The 27,273-nt window shown below is 37.9% G+C and overlaps 1 protein-coding gene across 3 annotated transcripts in view; it reads left to right on the top strand.

Moving 5' to 3' along the window:
* The window catches only part of LOC129719491 (mucin-2), an 80,366-nt gene that overhangs the window by 31,405 nt on the left and 21,688 nt on the right, over positions 1-27,273 (top strand). The window contains exon 1 of one of the 3 annotated variants that reach the window (XM_055670957.1): positions 26,073-27,236. The exons of the other annotated variants lie outside the window; for them this stretch is intronic. Within the exon in view, the coding sequence (XP_055526932.1) occupies positions 27,227-27,236 (10 nt within the window). The 5' untranslated portion in view covers positions 26,073-27,226. Of the gene's footprint in view, positions 1-26,072; positions 27,237-27,273 lie in introns of those variants that run through there. 3 annotated transcript variants of the gene reach the window in all.

Raw genomic sequence — 27,273 nt, 5'->3', positions numbered from 1 at the left:
ACAACAATCCTAATTGTAAACTTGCATTGAATTGAATGGCTTCTGTGTTTCATTGCAGTTTAGGATTTTTTAAAAGGTGAATAATCCGTATACTGTGTTGAAAAATATTAAATTAATTTTGTTTTTCAACGAATGTCAAGGCATTGCCCTCTTTGATGGCGAACAGAGTAGTTCGTGTTATTTTGTGGTGATATTTAATCGTTATTTTACGTGTGAAATAGTGAAGTGATTCACGGTAGATATATTCTAACGTGTTTCGGTAGTGAATCTACACAAGGCTAAGTACAAGAACAGTTGCTTAAGCAGCTTGTTCGCATTAAAGTTTGTTTAAATAAAATCCCCCCAGCGCATTAGCTGCGGTGGTGATCATTTTTTTTTTTTTTGCCTATCTCTTGTTTCCCTGCATGTCTGTTGGTATAGCGTCCCGTGTTAACGTGTGTTGTGTGCGATGATTTGTTCTGGCTGTGGAACGGCAATTGTCCTATCGGATTTGCCGTTGAAATGTGTGGGCTTCAACTGTGCACGTTTGTTTCACTACAAGTGCACTGGACTCACCAAGGCAACGGCAAAGATTATAACAGATAACGATAACCTTTGCTTCAAGTGTGATGAATGTTTATCAAACCAGTGTTGTGGTGGGCAGCATTTGGTTTCGGACGTCAAGCGTATCGAAGAAGAGATGAAGAAATTATCTTCTCTCACTGATTCGGTCATTGCAATGCGAGACCAAATATCGGCCCAGATAAACAACGCGTTGAGTGCCGGTGTTGAACAGTTGAGATTAAATGTTAATGAGTCTCTTGAAAAATTATTTTGTGAGCAATTTGAAAAATTGAATAACTCAGTTTTGGAATTAAATACGCGTCAGAATATAGCTGCGATGAAAGATGCTCGCGCACGGAATGGGCCGGTTCCTTCTGAATCGGACCAAATCGGCAAAAAGCGCAAAATTGAATATGATAACAACGATCAAAATGATGTCTTTGATGACGACGCAACATTTGCGGAAGTCGTTAAAAGACACAGTAAAAGTAAAAAAACGAGTACAAGTCAAATGATTAGTAATAGTAATAATAATAATGGTTTTAAACCGGCCAAACCTAAGACTCGTCCGGTTATTGTGATTAAACCTAAAGAGTCCAAACAAGCTTGCGAGGAAACTCGGAAGTTTTTGAAAACTAACTTAGATCCAAAAACACACAAAGTTAGTAATTTTAGGAACGGTAAAGATGGTTCCATTATTGTTGAATGCGCTATTGGCGAAAATGTTGAAAATGTGAAAAATGGCATTGAAAATAATCTGGGTGAAAATTACAGCGCTGTTGTACCCACATCGGTGCCAAGATTGAAAATAGTGGGCATGAGCGAGAATCTTTCTCCTGATGTTTTCATTGACTATTTAAAGAGTCAAAATGAAGGCATCACAATAAATAATATAAAAGTAGTAAATACCTTTGAAAATCCACGCTTCACTTATAACAAGTATAGCGCGGTAATAGAAGTTGATTTAGAAGCGTATAATAGCTTATTAGCTGCTAAGCAAGTGAATGTAGAGTTTGATCGATGCTTAGTACTTCCCGCGATAAACGTGTTGAGATGCTTCAAATGTGGAGAATTTGGACACAAGAGCATGGATTGCAAAAATTGTGATACATGCTCTAGGTGTAGCCAAAAGCACAAGACATCTGAGTGCACGTCTACTGTATTGAAATGCGTTAATTGTTTAAAAATGAATAGAGAGCGTAAAATGAACTTGGACGTCAACCATGCCGCATTCAGTTCAGAGTGCGTGATTTATAAAAGACTTTTTAATCAAAAGAGAAGCAGCTTGCGTTTCAATAAATAGCAAACAAGTTCCAAGAAGAGTGTGAATCACATTGATTTTCTGTATTTTAATATTGCAGGGTTGACAACAAACTACGTTGCATTACGTCAGGTTGTTGAAGATTAACGTCCACTTTTAGTGTTCTTATCAGAGACACATATTGTCGATATTGAAGCATTTGATCAATATAGTATTCCGGGATATAACGTTGCTGCTTGTTTATCCCACTCTAGACAAACTGGCGGTGTTGCTATTTATGTCAGAGAATCGGTTCAGTTCGAGCTTTGCCGAAACGAAGCTAAGGATGGTAACTGGTTCTTGGGCATTACAGTAATTCGTGGCATGAAGTTGGGTAATTTTGGTGTTTTATATCATTCTCCTAATACCAGTGACCAGCGTTTCCTTGAAATATTGGAAAACTGGCTTGAGGAATTTCTTGATTTTAGTAAATTGAACATATTGGCTGGTGATTTCAATATTAACTGGCGTGATGATGCAAATTCGAATCATTTGAAGCGCTTAGTTGAATCTTTCAATTTAAAACAAAGTGTTGACGAATATACGCGCATTTCTCAGCGAAGTAGAACTTTGATTGATCATGTTTATTCCAATTTTGATTCTATTCGTTCAGTTACGAATTCCGACTTGAAAATAACCGATCATGAGACATTGATGATTAATGTATTAGATATAATGAATGATTATAATGATTTAATAAAATTGAAATGCTGGAGAAAATATTCGAAACAGGCTGTTTCGAATCTTGTTGAAAGAAGCTTGGATTTTCCAATCGCGGGCCGTAATTTAGATGATTCGGCAGCTGTTCTTACAAACATCTTGAAAACGTGTACGAATCAATTAGTTGAACACAAATTAGTTTCTCTGAAAAACTCGAACAGCTGGTACAATTTTGATCTTTTGCGCCTTAAACGCAAGAGGGATAAATTGTACAAAAAGTTTTGTAGGTCTAACAGGCAGAATCATTGGAAGGAGTACACGATCGCGCGTAATAAGTATTCACAAACGTTAAAAAAGACGCGTTGTGAATATATACAGAGGAAGATTATTCAGCATCAATACAACAGCAAAGAGTTATGGAAAATTTTGAAATCTTTATTAAAACCTAGTAATAATAAACCGCGGTCCATAACTTTTGATGGCACATTAGAACAAACAGAACAAGTAATTGCTAGTAAGTTCAATGATTATTTCATCAATAGTGTTTCATTGATCAATCAATCAATTGAACTGGTCGATGAACCGGATGAAATAAAACAGCCGACTAACGTTAATAGTAGATTTGATGGTTTTCACCCAATCACAATGGATGACCTTAAAAATATTTGTTTTTCATTAGGTAAAACGGCTGGAGTAGACAATGTAAATGCTAGGGTCATTCAAGATTGCTTCAATGTTATTGGTCACACTCTGCTGAACCTTATTAATAAATCATTGCTAACTGGGTACGTGCCTAAAGTGTGGAAAGAATCGTTGGTTGTTCCGATTCAAAAGGTTGCTGGAACGATTAAAGCCGAAGAGTTTCGTCCCATCAACATGTTACACACGTTAGAAAAGATATTAGAACTTGTTGTTAAAGGTCAGCTGTTAGAATATTTAAATAGTAACTCGTTATTAATTCCGGAACAATCTGGCTACCGGGAAGGCCATTCGTGTGAAACCGCGTTGAACTTAGTACTAGCAAAATGGAAAGACAACTTAGAGAATAGAGACACAATATTTGCTGTTTTTTTGGATCTAAAACGCGCTTTTGAGACAATTTCTAGGCCCTTATTGTTGAACACAATCAAGCGCTTTGGAATTTCGAGTACTGCATTCAGATGGTTTGAGAGCTATTTGTCTGACAGAACTCAACGGACTGTTTTTAATGATTCGGTATCTAGTCCCGTGGAGAATGATCTTGGAGTTCCACAGGGAAGTGTATTAGGGCCCCTTTTGTTCATTATGTATATAAATGACATGCGACGAGTTTTACGTTTTTGTGATATCAATCTTTTTGCCGACGACACCGTATTATTCATTGCAGCTAAGAATGTAGAAGAAGCCGTTTCACACTTGAACGAAGATTTACGTTCTCTAAACAGATGGTTGAAGTATAAGCAATTGAAATTAAATATAGATAAAACTAAATATATGATTTTCTCGCGCACCGTTGTAAATGACGATGTCTCTGTTTTGATTGATGATGAGGCAATTGGTCGCGTTCGGGAGATTAAATATCTTGGCGTGATTATTGATGACAACCTAAAGTTCAACGCTCACATTGACAATGTCATCAAGAAAATTGCCAAAAAGTATGGAATTCTATGCCGTTTGAAAAACGAATTAACGATTAGTAGTAAAATACAGCTATACAAGTCAATCATCTCTCCACATTTGGATTTTTGCCCTACCTTTTTGTTTTTGGCCAATAACACACAATTATTGAGGTTACAGCGTTTGCAGAATAGAATAATGCGTTTGATTTTAAATTGTGATAGATTAACTTCCTCTACCTTTATGTTGGACGCTTTGCAATGGTTATCCGTGAAGCAACGAATTGTTTATTTGTCTATGGTGTTCATTTTCAAAATAATTAATGGTTTGCTACCTCAATATTTGTGTGATCGAATTGAAAGAGGAAGAGATTTTCATAGATATAACACTAGAAACGCGGATGAACTAAGAACACCTTTCTTTCTAACAAGAGCTTCACAAAATTCATTGTTTTATAAAGGTATAATTTTTTTCAATTCGATGCCAAGACATGTTAAACGTGCACCAACGCTTGCGGAGTTCAAGAGACAATGTATTTCACACGTGAAAGTTTCTGTTGTACAGAACGAAAATTAAAACTTTTATAAAATGACGAGAGTTTATCTGACGAAGTTTAAACAACGGATTTATTTTGGATGAACTATTTATTTTTGGAACCTATCTATTTATTTATTGTTCTATTGAAGAATGTAACTGACGAAGTTTTTACGAACGGATCTGATTGTGTTGTAAAATTTTATTCATATTTTATATTAGATCTTTTTTAATATGTAATGTAATAACAAAAACTACTGTGTTCGTCACGGTGGTGATGATGGATTTTTTCCTTTATGTTGTTGTAGCTTTAAAAAATAATAGAAAGTGACTACATAAGTTTGAGCCTCGCGCGCGGAATTCAGATATAAATGGATTCTTTAACAATGCTTAGAGAAAAATCATGAAGTAGTTGTGGTTAGTCTGGCTGAAGGTCATGAAAACCCTGTGCTAGTTTTGTGTAGCTCTATAGCTCTTCACATTCTTACCGATGTGAATCAAGTAATCAGTTTTTGAAGAAATTTATATCTGGAGGTAAAATCAGTTCGTTTTTTTTTTTGTATAACTGATTTAAATGTGACTACATTAATTATCTATAGATAAATCGTCCAGCTTAAACCTTTGTAGGGGTATGTGGCGGGACCATCATCATCATCATCAAGGTAAATCAGGAAAATTAAATTGGATATGTTTTCGTTTTGAATACAAATATTACAGATTACAAAATTTTTGATGCAGCTTTAGAAAAAAATTGCTTGTAATGTAATGGAGAATTTTATCTGGTTTCGACAGTCTGAGCAGTTGTTATATTTCAAATTGTCATCCTCTTTTAGTTATTAATCGAATCTTGTTATATTGATTTTTGTCACTTTTTCCTACTTGTATATTAAAAAAGTTAAACCGAGCTTTAAAATTTGATTGAAAAAAAATTACCATCAAGTTTAATTTTTGGCCGGTTTGTTTCTATTCTCATCAATATTAAATTTTCTTCGTCGATTGGAGAAATAGAAAAAAAACTTGTAAAGCTATACCCATTTCATCTACGTATTCGTATTCATCGTATTCGAAGGAATTGAAATAAAACATTGCACAGTCACTCCAAGTATGTGCGGAATCCTGACACCATCAGTCCCAGTTTTTCCAAGGCAAGTATGAATGATGTCATTTCTATAGATGTGTAAGATGCGCGCATGCATATTGTGGCATGCAAGTTTTCGCAGCCTCCTATTTTTTGTATGAAAACAAAAAGAGTACAACAGTGCGCTTAGAGCCTTATTTCTCACGTTCAGTTTTTTGAAAACATACGTCACTTCAGAAAAGTAATCAGTTCCATGACACATCTATTGACGTCAAGTTGCAGGTTCTTCGCATGACACAAAGCGAAGAAAATGTATTTTACGCTTCCTTTCGTTATTCATGCTACACAAATCTGTGTATTCCGCTTATCACTTTACTGCATTCAAATCAATTAGTCATTTCAGGATTACCTCGAAGCGTGAATAATACTCCTGTATCAATGCAATGCCTTCGCAGAAGTGAATCGAATTGAGTAAATTTCATTCGAAGAAATGATTTGACTCTCAATTTGACAAAAAAAAACAGAAATCGGTCCTCTGATTCCGAAGATATTAAAGTACAATGAAACGATTCTTTGGAACCTAAGAAGTTGAAGTAGAATATCTAAAAACTCAGTCCTGCTTTGAGCAAATTTAACACTATCAGCTCGTTAATAACGAATCCTTCAAAGCCATAGAGGGAGTTTGATTCCATGACGTCTCTCCGGTTTGAAAATGGATGATAAAAAGGACAAAAACAAAACTGAAATCATCTGTCCTCCCCTTGGTTAAGGCCCCGATAGAATCTGTGAAGTTATTCTGGGCAACAGTCGAGAGTAAAGTTTTTAACAACTTGTTTGTTTACAAACAGTTCGCATGTGTACTCACTCGCTGCTGCTTGAACGGTATAGTAGGTAGCAAACATCATGCAATTTTGTGACATGAACCCACCCGAATGCAGAGGTAGCCATTGGGACGCCGGTCTCCCGCCAGTGGCGTTTTGGGCTATCTCTACGGATTGTTTTCTTCGCCACTACATACTGTCAGTGCTTCGGTAGTGGCTATGTAATCACCAGTAGTTTTTAAAGCATACGATGCGGTTGCATGCTATTGCCGCTCTTACTTACTCTCTGTTCTTTGCTCTCGTTATGCAGTGCCGGTGGTAGTTGTTTTGCAAGTCATACTGTTGCTGTTATTGCGGGGTGTGTAGTACTTGATTGCGAAGAGTAAATAACGAAGCAAATCGTCGGTGCCGCTGCTGCACTATCATGAAGTGTTATCGGATTCTACGTTTGTCAATCAAAACACCCAACGCAGAGCTGATTTAATGAGTGAATTCTGGCAGGGCTTGAGATCTGTTATCTCAATTCGCGTCGACTTTGAGCAAGTTGAAAAAAATGGTGATAGAATTTAGTATATGAGGATTGCAAATTATTTCTCTTAAAGAACCTCAAAAGCCGTTCAAAGACAGTTTCTGGGTGAAAATTGTAATAAAGTTAGAGCGAAAAATGATTTTTTTCAACCTAAATCAGTTATTCTCAAAGATAAAAAAAACTTATTTTTAGAAATTACCTAAAAACAAAGCAGCTATTGCATTGTCGAACAACTTTTCTTCAATAAAGATAAAAAAGCTAGATATTTGATTTCATCGAAAATTTGGGTCACTCTAATTTTGGATAATTTTTCAATAAGCTCTCTATCATATTTAACAACTTTGTAGAAGAAAGTTTTCTCTGAAATATTGCTATAGAACTCTGACCCACATTTCCCCCTAAATTTGGTTTCTGGACCATTGTGAACTGTATGAATGGCGCTTCTTAGCGCCCAAAAATCGTTTGATTGTGAAATAGTTGAAATATTTCTGCCATTCACCAAAACAACATTACAATGCTAATTTTCAAACCAGTTTTTCTCAGAACTATGAATTATGAGTTGTGCTAGTTTTGAACGAAAACGGCAATTTTGTGACAGTTTGTGCGTGACTTGTTTTGTAAAGTGACATCGAACTAATCAGTTTTTGTTATAGCAAAATCATGAGTATCTACTATACCAATGAAATGTGGAAAATTCGTTTTCACTACTTCAGTTGAAAATATTGTGGTTGTCCTTAAAAGGATTTGGTTTTAGCTTCACAGTGCTGGAAACGTGTTTGTATGACGGTGCTTTCCAAACATACGGCAGATCCAAAATCTAGCGCTGTGAATGTACAATCATCAGTGCGTTCTTTGTTGATATCGCTGGGCATCCAGTCCCCACTTGCACCAGTGATTGGATAGACAATGAAGACTAAATTTTGGCATGCTTTCTTTTATACGTGATTACGGAGAGTTATACTTTCAGTCCATACTTTCACTCATTCTTACGCCAGAGCATGAGCTGGCTTGTTTACAACATGTATTCTTTACTCTCAAGTCAATCGATTTTATGCTCTAGGGCAGACATCACGAATACTGCATCAAATCAGGAATAACTCGTGATTTAATGTAGGGTTTTGATTTTATTTATTGCAAGTGATTTTTGAAAAATTTTACTAAGAGCCTGGGAACCTAAAAGATGTCAAAAAAGTTGGGTGAAAGTATTAGCTGGTTCGTTACGGGTTTCGGACCAGATTTCCATGTTAAATAATTTTAGGTAATAGTATTTTGAGTACATTTACGAAGATAACAAAAATTCTTCCATTGCAAAAGTATAAATTTTTATGATATAATAAGCCGTTCCGTTTCTAACTACAGTGAAACAGATCGAATACAACACAGTTCTGCTTGCCGCGAATATCTCGATGCCCACAATTATGTTTACTGCTGACAACCCCAGCTTTGAGGTATTCTCCGCTTGCCAAGATAATTAACTGCTATCATCGGTTTTCTCCCTTTACCTCTTTCTTCGGGTTTACATGCCTATTCATTTATGCTTCCGTACCGAATCGTCGCTCCGAAACCATCTTCCGTCAGATAATTACAATATATTTTTTTCCTCTCCCATTATCTCCCTGATCATTGATTCCTGGCCGATATGGGCAGATAACTGATTCAGTAACAAAAAATAATCTAATGGGTCAACAACTTCTCACAATCTGATGTTTTGCTCCATTATATCATCATCGAATTGTAATATGATTCGGGCAGTATCCCTTTTCCAATTTGACAATTTTTCGGTTATGCTTATTACTCCCAGCATGTGATTCGGTTGCACTGAATCTCACGGTCATTGTCGTATCGGACCGAACACACTCCGGCGAACGTGAATTCAACTCCCAATGCTAATGATCTACGATGCCGTCGTCGTCGTCTTCGTCGTGGATGGAAAGAAACAAAGCGAGAGTGAGAAGCGTTTCTTGTGTTCCTCACTGATCGTGAAGATGGAAGTAAACGCACTTGGCGCTTTATATACACTCTATCAGCTGGTAACGAGGCGGATCTTCTTCTCTTCTCAAGTAGCTGCCTGCTACGAGCTGTCAGAGGCGATGGAGAATGAAGATGAAAATGCGGATGAACCAAATACAGAGAAAATCAGTCGCAAAGCAAAAGATAGCGGTCTACAGCTGAATACGTTGGCCGCAGACAGACAGATGTTTTACTCTGTTTCCTTTGGTTAGTGATGCATCAACTTTGGAGAAATTTTTAGACACGCTATTGTGGAATAAGTTCTTCCTGCCGTTGAGCACAGAAAAGGTGCCTATTGTTTTGGCAAACCGAATCTTCAGAACAGCCTTAGCTTTGAGCTGTGGTCAATTTTGACCATCGAATCTGGTAGTTAGGACCACAGTGAGCGAATGCTCGAGCTACCTGCTTTTCCCGTCGACATTTACGGTCCAATCTTGACTGTTTATTCAACTGGTTAAGCGCAAGAGTGCAAAACCAGTTTCTTTCATAACACTTTACTCTGACTGCGTTTGGTCTGCTGCTGCAGTGTGGAAGTTGTTTGATGACTCGTATTCAGTGAGTAAAACGACGTCAATGGGAACATTTGGGCAGTGGTAGAAATGTCAGATCTAACGCTGCCTGCTGCTGACACTGCTGCATTTTTGTGGGAGTTTTGTGCAGTCACACAACAATATCAAACGCTTTTGCGTGGGATAAAAAATACAAATTGAACAATTTTAGGGCATTCGTTATTTAACTAATCGAAATTTATTCTACATCATGAATCAATATTTCCACAAATGTTGATATGATTTTGATTGGGTTGGGATATTCCGTGTAAACAACGAACATTGTACCCATTTTTGGACTTCGAAATAAATATTTCTTAACAATATTCGATACTGTTCAGGCCACGTAACCTGTCAATCGGTTCTGTAAAATTGAAAATAAAACTGGCAAATTATTTCAAACAATAATAACAGCGTAATTGATAACATTACTGAATATGTTGTTGGATTCTGGTTGACAAACTGAAAGAAAAAGGAACTTTAAAAGCTCAAACCAGAAAAAATTGAGTTTTTGGAGTGCACCTGTGTTGACAATGAAGGAATCACATTCGAGCATGCCTAGCACAAATTTCTAATACCGACCATGTACATTTTGTTTATCGACCTTGAAAATAAGCTGTTCAAATTTTCAGATCAATCGGACATGATCTAGGGGTGCTTCAATGTGGTCAAAGTTTTGATGTTTTGATCCTCGAAAATGGACATCACTTATAAAAAAAAATTAGTTAAAGATTGCTTATAAACATCAAAATGATTCACCAAACCACATGTAAATCATTTTATTATTTTTTAGGCATCCTAAACATAATTTTGTATTATGGATGTTAATTTTTGAAGGTCAAAACTCCAACATTCTAAGCGCTTTGAGCCACCCCCAAATCATGTCTGATGAAGCTGAAATTTTGCGCTAAAGTAAGTTCGATGATGACATTTTTTCCATACTACAACCATTTACTGTGATATTCTCTTTATCAGTGTCAAAAAACCTGTCAGAGTCTCTCCATCCCAACAGGTCAATTAATGTTTGCTTTCATGAACCTAAACTAATGTGATGTCTCGAAGGTAAAGGTTTACAGGTAGAGCAGACCGCCGCAATAGATTGTTGCAGCGGTACACGATTTCTATTCGTTTGCAATCAAGGAAAAACTGCGATACTGCTGCAGTAGAAGAAGATGATATTTTCATTAATGTTAACAAGACAAAATAAAACGGATATAAACTGTAATACAATGAATGTAATTGTTGGCAAATAAAAAAACTTGTCAAACAAAAAACAAAAATGCATGTTTTTGAATTTCAACTTCGTTGTGATTGCTAATCAGCAACAATTTTTTGCTGGAACTTGTTGATAACTTTGTTCGACATATCTTTTAGTGTTTCCATATTAGTGAGCCTAGGTAAAGACTTCGAAATTATATTTAGAGTAATGATAATAACGTATGTATTGTTGGAATCTTTCAAATGTGGTTTTTGTGGAAATAGAAATAATTCTGATTAAACTGACGAATCAAGCCATTAATCGATGCCTTCATATGATCAGCTAAACCATGTGCCATCGTAACGAAACTAGCAATCGGATGGCATCACAGCCCCATAACCTTTAGAGCGTGTAAATTCGGTCTAGAAGCACAACTGGGCAGTCCTCCTGACATTCTTTTCTTTGGATTGCTGTGATGAATTCATTTTTCATCATTCTAACGGATGTGGTAAAATTAACCATTTTTTGCCAATGGATGACCAATTGTCCACAGGCGAAAAAAACGATGCTCAACCTCTAATTCCTCTAATTCAGCGTCTTCGAAGATTTTTGGCCTTTCTTCACGCGAACAGCCGTATTAACTGTATTTGAAGTGACAAAAATAATCACGGCATGAAATTTCACATAGAGCGGCATTTTCGTAAGCTTTTTTCAACTCTTCATGCGCTTCAGTCGTTTTCTTTGAATGGAATGAAAAAAGTTACAATTTCCACAAATGATGATTTCTAGGCACAAAATTAGAAATTTCCACACAACTAAAAGTATAGGACGCCCCAACAAAATCATCAACGTGTCAAAGCGGTTTTGTTGCTACTGATGCTATCTATTGACAAATAGCGAGTACTTAATACCTAATATTTTTTGACATTTTTGATCATTTTTGAAAGCTGGAAGCTTTCAACATTTATAGCATTTTCAGTATTTTTGATATTTCTAAGGTTTTTTGTGACCTTTTGGCATTCGAGCAGAATTGCGCCAAATGACCCCTATGGTCGAGTATCGACCATATTTTATTTGAATGAAACTTTGCACACGTATTTGGCTTAGCAAACTGAGCAGTTTTCACAGATAGAGAGATTTTTTACACCCATGAGTTATATTCTAAAAGGGCGTATGCCTTTTGGCATAGGTTTTATTCAAAGCATTGGTTGTATAGAAAAACTGTCTGAGAATGAGTTGTAGGGAATTAAAATGCATCATAAAAATTGTAGTAATCGTCTTCAAACAATAGTTCAGCTTGAGGCAGAACATTTTTATTCAAAACCGTGTCCAGGTAGTACGCTGCGTTGATTTTGACCCCTTTATCGATAGAAATAAGAGGCAGTTTACCTCTCTTGCAAATGGCTCTCCAAACCATCACTGACGTCTTATTTTGGAACCGGGAAACGTTCAGCTTGTCCACAGGAGCTTGCTGGAGGCTCACACTTTAAACTCGATCATTTTGGCGATTGACTGTTTGCTCCAAAACGAACAGCTTCTCGTCCGAAAAAATAATCTCGTCATCTGCGCGCCAACCGAGCAACTCCCGCGACCGTTGGTACCTCTTGTCCTTTGTAGCTTTGGTAACCCCATGAACCACCTGTTTTTTGTACGGTGTAAGTTTTAAATCCTTGCGCAGAAGCACGGGGATTGATTCTCGGTTCATTTTAAGGTTCCTGGCCAGCTTCCGTACAGATTGGGCGGGATTTCGGCGAATCCGGTCTCGTATAATCTTTTTCAGCCTTGAAGTTCTCACAGACCTTGGCCGTCCAGATCGTGCCTTGTCCTCGGTGCCTCCGGTCTCTAGGTACCGATTTATGGTCCGGTACACGAATTTCCGGTTGAATCCAAGCGGTTTTAGGTGTTTTAATATGTGTCCGGGTTTGTTATTCAGCGACAGCAGCTGCTCTTAACTCTACCATGGCTCACAACTCAATGTAAACAAACTGCACAGAAACGAAACTCTGCCACTTTGGGCAGCAAAGTTAACCCTTTCATTTGGCATATAGATGGCACCAGAGAGATGCAACGTGTAGGCTACAGGCGACCCCAAAAAAGTGTGACCGGACTTTTTTGTCACCGTGTAATAATATTAACAAAACGACTTGAATTTTTTTTTCTTCCACTTCCAATTTTCAAGATTTTTGAAGGGGGCGGTGACATAGAATGAAAATGAAATTTGTAACGGTCTTATTGAAAAAAAATCACAAAGGTTGTGTGCAAACCCACGACCACAAGGACGTAGAACTACATAAGATTGTTTGTATTTTATATATTTAAAATTTTATGCAAATGAGGAGTTGAAGTGCTACCGAGTTTCGATTTGTCCATATAAATACGACATCACTGAACAGTACCGGAACAAACACTATGTGACGCAAACAATTTCTGAAAGTCTGAGTGTGCAAGCAGATAGAGATGGTCAACTAGTACGGAACGAGAAAATAATAAATTTTCAATAATTTAGAGAAAATACGAAATTTTTAATTATTTAGAGAAAGTATTAAATTTTCAATATTTCACAAGGACAAATGTTGTTCAATTAAATATCGGAAATAATGTTGACCGCATCTCTATGCTATCTCAGACAGTGGGGATAAGGTTCTTTTCTGATACTTTGACGGCACACATATTTTGAATGCCAGCATCTTGAAACGTTTGCATGTTGTTAAAATATGGCAACTTTTCATAAGAGGAAGTGTTGGCTGATGTATCTACTACTGGTGCTTCCCGCTACAATGCACCAGCTAGCCCTACCACTATCGCTGCCACTACTGCATCTAAGTAAGGACTGTCGTAGTCGCAATCCAGAACTAATATGACTGTTTTAGGCAGAAACAGGCTCTTTTATAGGCCAAATAGTACATTCCCGTTTTTACCAGGTCTATTATTTTATCAACCGTTCTTAAAAATGTCAACATTAAGCGACCAATCAGAGGTCGAATTATGCGTTTTTATAAGGCTTGACAATTTTTAAAAGTACAACAGTTCAAATAATCAAATTACAGTTTTCTGCATTTCGGCTGATGCACAGAAGATTTTCCAATCGATTGCTGCAAGAACGAAGGAAATCCATTAAAAACTAACCGATTTTTCAGCATTTGAAATTGAACATATTTTTCACTTTTTTCGATTTTAGATTTTCATTTTACATCATTATGTAGTCGAACTTCCTGAGAGACACAGTTCTACGTAAAAAGTTCAGCCCTTTTCAAACATACGTATTTATACATTTTTGAGAAATGAAGTATGCAAAGTTATTTGGTTACATAAGGCATACACACCCACAAAGTTTCATGGAATTCTGAAAGGGCACTGCCATATATGATAAACAATGCGTCACATAGTAAGAGTGCATTAATCTGCCTTTTCCTTCTGATAAACTTAATATAGAATTCTGTGCAATTATTCTAACTTTGTAGATGTGATTGATGCAATTTCGAGTCTACTGATGTTGCGATAGGGACGCGGCGTCAAATTTAATGTCTCCTGGTGGCCGGTTGTTCAGAGACTGCGAAATATCCGTAACGTGGAGGCATCAGCAACCTCATTGAATCCCTCCCACCAGCACTAGCCCCTTCTTTTGATACTTATAGTTAATACAGAGGATCCCTCGGTCTCTAGTAACAGCAAGTTTCAGACTAACATTTCTCAAATCCCTTGCTCTGCATTGGATAAGCTACTCCCAGGTATGATTTTGACGGTTCTTAGTGCAATTTCAGCTGATTATAATCAATATGTACTGACGACAGAGCACACATCATGAAAATTATCAATTTTTTGTAAACGCCAAAACTCGGTACACCAAAATTGCTGAGCGATTTATAAAAAAAAAACAATAGGCAACCATTCTGACCGACCATTTTTCTAGCTGTGCTATTAATTTTTTGTTAATCGCGACTAATTTTTGCAAAATGGTTCATGTAAAAATGGTATTGAAAAAAACAAATATTTTTAAAAACAAAAAAAAACATTATGAAAGAGCTCCATAAATTTATAATTATCTAAAAAGCTATTTTTTAGGAATCCTTAATGTTAAAGATTTTCTGTTGACATAAAACAAACTTGAGACTACCTCCTCCGTATTAATTAAATGATAAAATATATATTTAGCACCTAAACGGTCTTTGGAAAGGTGGTGAATAATAATTTTGGCTCTCTCGTAAAGCATGTACACTGTAAAAAATGTTTGAAAAAAAAATTGTTTTAGTATCGTAGTTTTTATTACTCCAAGTTGAATTAAGAGAGTTTAATTTCTCTGCTTTTTTAATATAAGATTTGGTTTTTGTTTGATTGCTGTGTTTATCTCTTTTTTCAATATTTTTTTTGCAAAGTAGTTTCCTTCAAGTTTTTTTAGACGGATACAACCAACACTTTTACTTAAGGCTTCTAAAAACAGACAGATATTTCAAAAAGATCATCTAAACAGCTTTGTTTTTTGGATAGACAATTCGTGACAAAAAGTTTTGTAATTTTGCAGTGACTCCACGAGGTGTACCCAGATATTTATTCGTGTCTCACGGTGACCGTTTAGCCAGATCAGAGTAAATTTCGTTCGGTTGATGAATATCGTGACTTCTGGAAGATATTCGGAATTAGTAAGAGACAAATATTTAAATACTTGGATACTCCTGGTATGGTTTCTCCACGCGCACCGCTCACCTAGATTCGCGGTATTTGACAAGAAAGATACTCGTTGTTCGCTTTCGTAATGAGTTTACTTCGCGCGCAACATTGTTCGATTTGGTCACTTATCACGGTGACACATACCTTTCCTTTTCGTCGCAGTCGTGGAGATGCAGAGGTAAACTCACTCTCCGACAACGATTGTTACACCTCCTTCCTCACAACATCCTTTCTTACCCTAACGATCGTGAGGACGTGGCCGGCGCTGTTATCGATCTTTACAAAGCGGTAGCTACTGAATTGTTGTATACTGACAATGGCAGGGGCGACTCGTCCATAGGTGCAACCTGTGCATTGCACCCCGGGACGCCAAGCAAAATAAATATTTCAAACCCAAATTTATATTCATATTTTATTGATTTTTAGGTTCACTTTTAGATCGAAACAAAAAGAATGACTAGCGTAATTACGCGGACATGAATGTGATTACTTCCCCAAACTGAGATTTTCAGAATTTGTAGTTGAACAGACAGGTTCAAAAGCCACGAGTCGCCCCTGGACAATGGCAAACTAATCCCAAGTAGCCATATACGTGGTTCCTTGTGTAACTTCACTAACTCAAATCGCTCACGGAAGAGCAACTACGAAATTTGCGGTCGTCAAGCTAAAACTCAAGCTCAATAAAAAGTCGGTTGGAAAAAATCGTATGAAGAAATTAGACAGAAAAGTCGAGTGGTTAAGGCTTTTCAGCTGGTATTAACAACGAGTATTTTCCCGGAGTCGCAATAGAAAACGAAGAATCATTAAAGATTCATAGAGAAGACAAAAGTTTTTCCCATATTTACTCAATTTCCCTATGGGTTACTATACAAAATATACATGGGCCGAAAAAGACCCGCAAACGAAAGATTAACAGACGAACATGAAATCATGACAGGCATAATTCAATTCTGAGTATGATTTCAATATTGAACTTTTATTCTAGATAGACATAATAAAACAAGCTGTCCTTATTCACTATGGGGCTTATTACGGGAGTCACTTCACGGTGAAATCAGAGTGAGAAAACGTCGCGAAGTGACATCTGCCGTGGAATCTGGGTTATTATGAGTGTCATATCAGTGATGTGAGAACGGAAAAAGCGACGTTACGCGTGGAATTATTTCACGACCATTTTGAACGGTGAAATGATTCCACGAAGATGCCAGATGTCTTAAAGTTGATTGCTTTGTGATCTAATGGTAAATATTGGATTTATTCTTCAGTAACGAAGTGAATCAGAGTTTGATCCGTGCCTTAAAGCGGTCAATTTTTCATTTTTTTGCCCAATGAAAAAAATGCAAACTAGTTCAGGAAATTTTCGATACCGAAAAAAACATTTTCTTTGATGCCGAATGTCTTAGAAATGCAGAACACGTCAAGATCTGGTGTTATCCAAAAAAACGGGAAAAAACGACTTTCTGGGACTTAGACATTTTTGAGCTGGGAAACAATCTCATTTCACTTGTCCTATTCTCAATTTCACTTCACTGTCAATCTCACTCCACGGAGGTGATTTTTGTCACCTAACTTGAGGTGGAATCGGGAATAGGTCTAAAAAAGTGAAGTGAGCGTGGGAGTGAAATATATTTCACCGTGAAGTGACTCCCGTAATAAGCACCTATGACTCGTAAAAATGTCAATAAAAAAATTGCAATTCTTGCAGAGCATCGTAGCCGCAAGGTTACATAGTCCGCTTTGACAAACGGGGTGTGATAGGTTCAAATCTTAGAAGAACCAAGCCATTCGTTGGCGAAGGACTTTCAGGTATGCGTTTATTCTCACTATAACACGGAGAAGGTTACTTTACAATAAGTAACACTGCATAAAGGTAAAAAAAAAACAAAATTGTGCGAACAGCAAAAACGACCGGACATTACCTCAAAAGATAAAAAACTACTGGTTGCAGTTGAGTCCATACAAATAAAAGTTAATCTTTTGTAGTAATTCTAGCGGATGAATAGAACAGACGTTTGATTACAAGAGGCCGCCGCTTTCGACTGCGTGTAAATTTCTAGTTTCCTTCAAAAAAAGGATAAAATTTCAACTGTTGTCGCCAAAAGTCTTTCTGCGGTTCTTGCTATTCGTCCTCACATGTGGGCATAAAATACTGCCTTTTGTGATTCTGCTGCTTTCTGTGATGAACCCGAGTTATTTACTACATTCAATTCAACGAAGTAAGCTTTATTCCATAGTGAAAAGTTGAATAATTCTAGAGGAAAAGGTTATCGAGAAAACTTCGCTTCTAGAGCCAAAACAGAACTTAAGGAGCATGTCAATCCCAAATAAGCGGTGACAGCACAATCGAATGTCTTCAGTCTATCTAGCTCGATATATATTACACTTTTAAATCCTGAGAATATCGAATTTGCTCACATTTCACAATTAGTTATAACTCATCACATTCAATGATCAGCAATTGATTCTCGTGTTTAACTAAACATCATCGGCAAGGTATAAATTGCATCCATATGTTTGCTAAACAGTTAAAACAGAAGAGCACCTAGATTGATCCCTTGTGGAACGTTCTAAACATTCATGATTACTACAGAACCACAATTTTTTAGGTAAAATGATCGATGTATAATGTACTCGAAAAAATACCTTGGAGTTTTTATTTGAGATATAGAAAAATCTTTGACTATTTCCGGTTTTCTTTCATATTACACAAAAGCCTATGATAAATCCAAAATATTGAGAACGCTAGTAACCTTCGATTAAACCTTTTCATAATTCAAATTTCTTCGAAAGCGTTTTTTTTTCTTACAATCGCTCAACCGCGAAAGGGCAACAGGTGACGCCAAACGCGATTGCAAAAGTTTACCCCGAAAATATTGATTACTTTTCATTACGGCTGCAGACGACAATGACGATGGCGATGACCTATACGCCCGTAACGAAGCCCAGCATCAGAAAGCACACCATCGCTGCGAAGTCATTGATTGCGCATGTATGCAATTTTTTGATTCGGTGCTGTTTTCTGTCCTTTCTCGGAACAAATTATTGCTCTTTTTTTCTTTCTACTTCTACTGTCAGTCGATTATTACGCTTGATTTTATTTGTTTCAATAAGTGCTGTGATTTATAGTTCAGTTCTGTAAACCGCATGGCAACTTTTTTGGATTTTTGCTGTACGAACTTTTTGGGATTCCAAAATAAATAACTTCCCACGTGCTTTACGTTTTATTATTCAACTATTCTAAACCACAAAATGATATGATTTAACATAATCAAATTGGAAAGGGTATGAAAAAGTTTGTCCTCTTTCGCAGATTTTTCTAAATTTTGACTCTATTGCGCTCGAGATTCCAATCGGAATGGGAGTTTTGTTTTATACCGGAAGGTCGATCCCGATCCCGTTTGGTGACTTCGGGCAAAGCGCGGCTGCGTTTGTCGTTTCCGTTGTCGGGCCTTCGCCTCCGTCGTGCACAGGCTGGCATCTTTGCTGCAGGAAAAACAACGGTAAAAAACGCACCGCTCCGCGCCACCGAACGGAGTGATGAGATTTCCCATTCCTCCACGCTGTCTGCTGCGGAAAGGGCGAAACACAGACACGTGCGCGGTGTATCGATCAATATAACTGCGCGCTGCCACGAAAAACTAGATATGGAAAAAGGGATATTTAGAATTACTACTATACACATACTGCTGTCTCGCTCTTGTAGCGCGGAATCTCTGTTTGTTCTTTTTTCTGTTGTGTGGCTATTGCTGAGATGTGCTCACTTCCGCTCATTTGGCAGTGATATTCCTTGGGCAGGGCGGATTGACGCGAGAGGAGCAATAAAGGTCATGCACATCCTGGCGGTGTGCAGATTGAAAGCTCTCATTAGAGACTGAAGAAACCTAGTTGGATGGGAAGCGGTCATACACGTTGATAAAACAATTGGATGATGTTATTTATAATAATTACAACTACGCTATCAATTGCGGCCTGTAAATCAGAATCCGTAATGGTGTGCCGGAATCAGTCTGTTGAATGTTTTATGATCGATTATTCAAACTGTTGAACTTCTCTAATCGTTGAGTGAATGGTACGAAGCAGTTGTAAAACATATCGAGGAAGCAGAATATTTTATTGAAAGCGAATTTTCAACGCTGAAAAATGTACGAACGAGATGAAGATTTTAACGGTCACTGCACTGGAAACAGTGCTGACAATTTGGTATGGGATTGCCTTTTGCTCTACTAATGATGTGTTTATTTTTTGCACTGCTCGTTAGTGGTTATGGTAAAGGCTTTTGAAGTGATAATCAGAAGCAGCCTAATCAATTACAGTATAATCGTCTGTATGAAAAATTAAGTCGAAATAATATATATTTCTTTTTGTTGAGGATAAATCGTACAATTATGCCCGATTTATACGAAAATGTATCTCGCAGCAGAATCCATTTCGCAAAATTTTCATCCGCTGCCGATCCGCTATCAGAAGCAGCGGCCTTGTGCAAGCAAATGACAAATTTACTAATTTTTCGAGATTACGCAAATATATTAGCTTTCCGTTATTTCGTACGTGCAATAACGAGTGACATAGCATAAAGCATCGAATCGTATGAAGGCACCATAAGTGTGTTGTTTGCGATAGTACTATAAATGAATGAATCAATAACTAAACAAGAATACCACGATTGTTTGAACTTCACCTTCGTTACTTTTGAAATATTTTGCAAGATTCATGACTTCCATCAGCAACATGTTTTAGTCATCAATTTATAAATAATTTATTACTCTTTTCATTCAGTACACTCGGTGTCGCGTTTGTTCGGCTATGCGTTCATTCAACCTTACGTCGATTTGTAAAACATGCAGTATTTGTTCCTATATTCGTCTCATAAGGCTGATGATCGCGGGGAATATCAAATTTCCACGAAATCATTGAGCCTGGGCTTGAACCGGAACGACCACACATTTCGTAGTTGCTTCTTTGTAATGGATCTGAGCTAGTGATGTTGAACGAAAAAACACCGTAAGATGACTAATTTGTGATCGAGTTATCATCATAAATGTACAAAAATTCAGTAGCTTCTTACGTCCTTACGGTAGATTATGGCAGTAAAGTTGCCGGATACCGAATTTAACTTTAGGTTACTTTGTCAACACTTCTACGAGCTTCGTTAAACACCCTGCTAACTGCCAACTGCCTGGAGAAATATTCATTTAACTGTGCGTGACTTTTTTCGTGACGGATGGATCAAGTAGGAGGATGACAGGGAGCCTGATAATAACCCCATGCCTAAAAGTCCCTCTAATACCGAAAGGTCTGTTTTCACTAAGATTCGAACTCATAACCAATCGCATGTCAAAGCAGACTCTGAAACATTGAGACTACGAGCTCCCCTAATATCAGATTTCTACAGAATCGTTTGAGCAATAAACGAAACATGCTTACCTACTCTCATAGAATCGACCAGCAATGAAAAAGTAGTAAACTTGGTGAAATTATTCCAATTTTCGTGTTATGAAAGCTTCGATATTCATCCTTTCATTTTGTTTATTCTTAGCAAATGACGAAAAGAAAACAGTTACACTAATATGAATTAGCAAAACGTTAGAGTAACAGTTCACAGGACCAATGAGAACTTCAATACTTGAAGCAACCACAGTGTAGTTTCGCATATATTTTAGAAAAATGGTGAAGGAGATAACTCGAAACACCATGCCAGAGACAGGGAGATTGCTGGTTCTAGTCCCGTCGGGATGCGGTAAATTTTTTCAAATCTGTATCATATTTCGCTTATTTTTCACTTTCCCTACTGCACATACTGTCTGCTTGATGAACTACGCTTACACTATTACGAAATCACAACATTGCAGTGCTGTCAGGTACAACATAACTTGTTTGCAGACAATTTTTTATAAGTTATTCTTGCTAAACTTTTGCAAACTCTGAAATTTTTTCGGATGGTGGTAAAAAATAACTAAGACAGATAATTGAGTTTAATGAATTCCCATAGAACGTTATTGTATTAGCTTACTTGCAAAAAAAAAGTTCTACGCCCTTGCGAGCGGCCTCTTGGTAGTTGCGTGTAGACCTGTTTTTAAGTTCTTTCTTCGTTTCATTTATCAATTCCTCCTCAGTTTTCGCGACAAAATTGTTGGAGTTGATCTTACGCTTCAGGTTTGCCCAGAAATCCTCGGTGGGAGGCACACTTGGTTGGGTGGGTTCGCCAACCTCTTTTTGGTTAGGGAATTAGAATTACGTTGTCCATTGATGTGAACTTTTGTAATATATCCCAGTTGCTATACGTGTCTCCTTGCAAAATACAATGACCACTATTGTTAAGTGATCAGGTACTTGTCAGGTTAAATATGGTTTATGAACCTATCACCTTCCCAGGAATCAAAGACCAAATCTCTTTGAGTTGTAAACAGCCACTGCCAAGGAACCTTGATCTGCGTCTAAATAATGCACCATAAATGCAAAGCAGATGTTCCGATGTCTCGCTTTCTATACTAAACAAAAGCGACTGATATCATCCTGAACACGGCCAATGTTCTTTAAATGATAATTTAAATGTTATTTACTCGGACAGTGCCCCGTTACTAGGCCGACGTATGTACAAGGAGCTCTTTTTTTGAGCTCTAGGAGCTTTTTTGAATGATTTACGCTAGGTGTTATAAATCTTTTAGATTGTGAACACTTTGACATCCGACCAACCTTTCATTCCTTCCATCGTTTAAGCTCCATTTTCACTGCACAGTTTGATCTACCGCAAAAAGCTTCTGGGCTAATAAACTACGAGTTAGATATTTGTTTTCCAAGTTCATTTGCCCTTTCATTCCCACTAATGCCACAATGTCCGGGAACCCAATACAAATTTACTGCCTTCGTTTGACACAGCTGTCGCAATGTGAAAATACATTTCCAGACAATCTTGGATGTACATTTATAAGCATCATTTCCATTCGCACATTCAAGGATTGCAAAAATCTCTGCTTGGAACTCTGTTGGCCCATTGCCACTGAAATATTATTTCCAGGGCCGAAGATTCCTGCACTAGTTTTTGTACCTATTTTTGAGCCATCTGTGAAAAATATCGTTGTACCGGGATGGACATCAGGAAATCTGACTTCCCAGTCTATACGCGACGTTTCGCTTACCTTGTAGGGAATATCATGATTATCCTGAGCCATCCAGTCTCCATTCATACTCATCACTGACCCTCTTTTGAATAAGATAGTTTTTGTTCTTTTGAGCCTCAAGGCACGAATACGTACAACGGCAGCAGAAGAAGACTTCGCCAATTTGGGTGCCACAGCAACACCTTCTTGGGGAGCTTGGTGTGTGAAGTGAAATTCACCTCGGTGCTCACTTCTCCCGTGGGAAAAGTAGAATACGAAGTGCCCTGCCAGTCGATGCCATTCAGGGTGAAACAGGTCTCGTCGTCCATTACCACCGCCACGTCGCGATTTGCCGGCAAAATCGACTTGACCATCTTATTCAAATGCTGCCGCTCCAAAACCAGTGGACATTCTTTGAACGCGCACACTTCTGAACGGAGTAGCTTCACTGTTCTCGCCATCACGGTTAGAGTTCGACTGATAGAGCTATCAATTTTTCTGCTGACTCATGGGCAGATATACGGACTTTATAGATGAATTGTATATTTTTGATCAAGCATTCCAATGAACGTATTGTTTCTGCTGGAGAACCACGGACAAATCAAGAAAAACGTGTATTTTCCTTCATAGTTCTTCGACAGCGTATGATTAACAATAATAATAAATTGTTATTTTTCAACATTTATTTGACTTCAAGTTACAAACCTCGTAACTTGTAAAGGGCGTCCACGATGAAATTGCCCCACACAAAATTGATTCGCAAAATTCGAGTTTTCATCCGATTGCCATCTAATTCTCAGGGATTGAAAATAACTATTAAACTTCATTTTACTATTTTACTCGTATTTTATTTACAGTTCATACGCAAATGCCCGCACCTTGGTCTTAACCCCGGCCATAATATTGTGCGCAACCTGTGTATCAACCGTTTTTTGCATGAAAACCCATATTTTCTTCGGCTCCTCGACTGTCTTCGCTACCTTAGGTTGTTTAAGTAGGTGCTGCTTCATAATCGCCCAGTACTTTTCGATGGGGCGGAGCTCCGGAGTGTTGGGAGGGTTGAACATTTTCGGCACGAAATTGACCTAATTGTCCGCATACCACTTCAGCACGTGCTTGGAGTAGTGGCATGAGGCCAAATCTGGCCAGAAGATTGTTGGGATGTTGTGGGCCTTCAGGAGAGGAAACAGCCGCTTCTGGAGGCACTCTTTCATGTACACCTGTCCATTCATCGTGTCCGTCACGAAAGGTGCACTCCGCTTCCCGCACGTGCAGATGGCTTGCCAAACCAGGAATTTCTGGACAAAACTTCGGCTTAGGTGCAGCTTCTTAGCCACATCCCGAACGGAGGCGTTCGGGTTTCGGTTGAAGGCCCCAACTACGCGGTTGTGATTTTTGGTGTTGTACGGAATACTTTTTCCTTCACTTCTGGGCTTCCGATCGGTGGTCAATCGTTCCTCGAACCGCTTAATCACTCGCGACACCGTGGAATTCGCGATTTCCAACGTTTTAGCGTTGGAACGATACGAGAGATCCTTGTTCTCGTGATGAATGCGCAAGATTTTATCACGCACGAGCTGTTCTTTCGACTCCATATCCGCGAGTTTTGATCACAGGACTTTAAAACTTGCAGGATGTAAATAATGCACTATGAACTAAATCCACCCAAATTTTCATTAAATTTTACCCAACGGTTAAAAAGTTAGAGCAATTTCATGGTGTGGCAATTTCATCGTGGACACCCTTTATACAAACTTTTATCTTTCCTTTTCGTTTCCGTGTTATTTATTTTTCGCCCTCCCCTAAGCTAACTTTGATAACCTTGGACATAAAAAGAGTTCGAAATTAGTACCATTTATCTGAATAATTTCAAGAGATGGAAAAAAGTTGTCGATAGATGACTTCTGGGAAATCGTCTGAATTTTTGTTTTAAAATATTAAAAAAAATAATTTGAAATCTCGCACTAAAAAAAATATTTTCATAACAAAAAAAGAAAATAATAGAAGTTGTAGAGGTTGTGTGTGTACGAAACACGACCGCAAGGTTAATGTAGAATTGTAATAGCCTGTCTTTTGTTCAATATATAGGTTAAAGAATACACTCAACTGGAATTAATTCATGGGTCTGAAGCGGTAAATTTCAGTAATAACTCCGTCTTACGCTAAGCTTACGAAAGACTATCTTGCATCAATATGTGTATGTCAGTAACTTTTATCCAACACTAATAAAATAATTTTCTGAAAATTATGTAACGATCCTAGAGAGATTCAAGTGGTTACTGGTGTCGATTTATGGCCTCTGAATATCATCCTTCTTCCGAAAGTTCTCATATTAGGTGATATTCGATTCGATATTTTCCAGAACCCACAAGTTACCATCTTGAATCACAAAATGGCATACGGAGTTGATTTCCGGCCTCTATATAATCTCGAACCCAGATATACCCATATTGGATGGTATTTGGTCATTTGATGCTGTTTTTCAGGAACCGGAACTATAATTTAAAATGGCGTCTGAGGTCAATTGCAGGTCTGTGGACATCATTCTGTTTCCGGAAATACTCATAATATACGGTATTTTCGACGGTTTTATAAACACCGGAATTCACTATCTTGATTTTCAAAATGGCATCTGGAGTTGATTTTCGGTTTCTGGACATCATTCTGGATCCGAAAATATCCGTATTGGGATATCTATCCTCTAGATATCATCCCGGTTCCACACATAGTGAATGGTATGATGCGCTGTATCCAACTTTATCTGGTCGAAATTTGCTAAATTGCCAATCGATTGCTACAAGAATGAATAAAATCTATTGAAAACTGACTGAGTTATTACCATTTGAAATTGGACAATTATTGTGATGCGAATGTGGAAGCCCCTTCTTTGTGTGCTTAAAACTCTTTTGAACAAATCATAATACTTCACGTGGTATGACCACAACGATACACCACGCATTCCGATACTGAGAGCGAGGCAATTTTCATCAATCAAACTCGATACTACGATACTCGAAAACACTATTCACACTGTACGGAGCCCCTCAGAAGCTATGTGACAAATAAATAATTTTGTTTTTACCCCTCAACGGTGACATTTGGCTTTATCATTCTTCCCAATGCACTGATTTTTCAGAGAATGATATCAATGCACTGAAAAACACGTCGAAAATCAATTTGGTGTAACTTCAGACACTCGCTTATGCCAGCACAAGGAAGCGGAATACCGGTGGTAATGTCACACAACCACCCACCACTCGACGGTAGCTTTACCGTTCTAGATTCTCTGCTCGGATCAAATCCTGCCATCGCTGCGAGACGCTCTCGCCGATTGTGCACAGCACCACCGATTTTTCGTCGTGGGTTAGAGAGTGGACGAGTAGATGGATGCGATGGGAGGCCAACAGTGAGTGAGCGGTTGAATGATGCGTGCGTGCGAATTTCCGCTCTCGGCGTCCTTGTTTCCCTGACAGTTATCCTGATGTGAATACTAGCCTGTGTGCTCTGTGCCGTGGGTGTAGTGTTCCGCTGGATGGAAAACAGTAAAAAGCAAAAAAATGTACTAGCTTGCGTCGTGTGCATTGTGTAGTGTAGTGTGGAGTGAATTTTGATCTGATTTTAAAAATAATCTTCACTAGCAGAATCCAGTCGAGCATATTCTGTCCGTCAGGTTCATGAATTAACGGGAGAATTGATAAGATGAATGCACCTAGTGTTGGTTTAATTAGTTTGACACAAAAGCAATCAAGAACGGTTTTATCCATCTAGAATGTTTGTGAAAATCCTATCTCCACCTAATTCATTGTTCTCCTGCCTCCATTCTGAACCTACCGATGGAAGAAAAAGTTTTCCACTAATTGTTGCATGTTGCATTTACTCATTCGAAGTTTTGAATGACTGCATTCCGATATTTGCTTTGTTATCTCGAAAGACCTGATTATTCGGAGTGGATGAAAACGTGTACAACAAAAACAACAATCTCATCGTTCTCAATCTCGCCATCCCACACACACATACATACACGTAAGCATAAATATTGCTGCCAATCTAATCGATAAACAAAGAAAATCAGCCAAAATGTCGTGTAATAAAATACGCTGTTCTTAGGGCCAACCGCGTGCGTTGGTGGTAGTGACGCTTAAGTTCGCTTGAGAGCCTTGCTCAACTGTGTGTTGTGTTTGGAGATTTTCCGGTGAAACACTAGTGACGTCTGACTGAAGTCGCGCAGTTTCCTATCCACCACGGCGATGACGGTGTTTTAGATTGAGAGGATTTTCATGAATGACGCCCATGCCACAGAAAAGGGAATGATCAAAATTAGCGTTTGGCGAATGAGAATTGCAAAGATCGGAAATTAACATGCGCTCGCTTTGAGTGCGAACTTTGTGGTGTCGCGTTGCCACTATGTACACTGCTTCTTGTTCTGAAATAGTAATCGGTTTTTCAAATTTTTCATTTGTTGTCATATCTGTATTCTTGGTATTAGAAACAGTTTCAGGAAATGACTTTTTACGTAATTTGTCATTCAAGCGAAACTGTCTTAAAATATTTAAAATAGTGGAATATCCTCGAAACTGGGTTGATTAACAAAAATCGAATAAATGTAACCTGAAGATACGTGTATGACGAAAGTTTTCTGTGTAGAACATGATATATGGTAAGAAGTTACCACGCACTTCCTTCTTTCAATGCAA

Source organism: Wyeomyia smithii, chromosome 1, assembly GCF_029784165.1.
Source record: "Wyeomyia smithii strain HCP4-BCI-WySm-NY-G18 chromosome 1, ASM2978416v1, whole genome shotgun sequence".
NCBI lineage: Eukaryota > Metazoa > Arthropoda > Insecta > Diptera > Culicidae > Wyeomyia > Wyeomyia smithii.
Note: the sequence above shows the minus strand (reverse complement) of the source record. Positions and strands in the feature narration are given on the sequence as shown.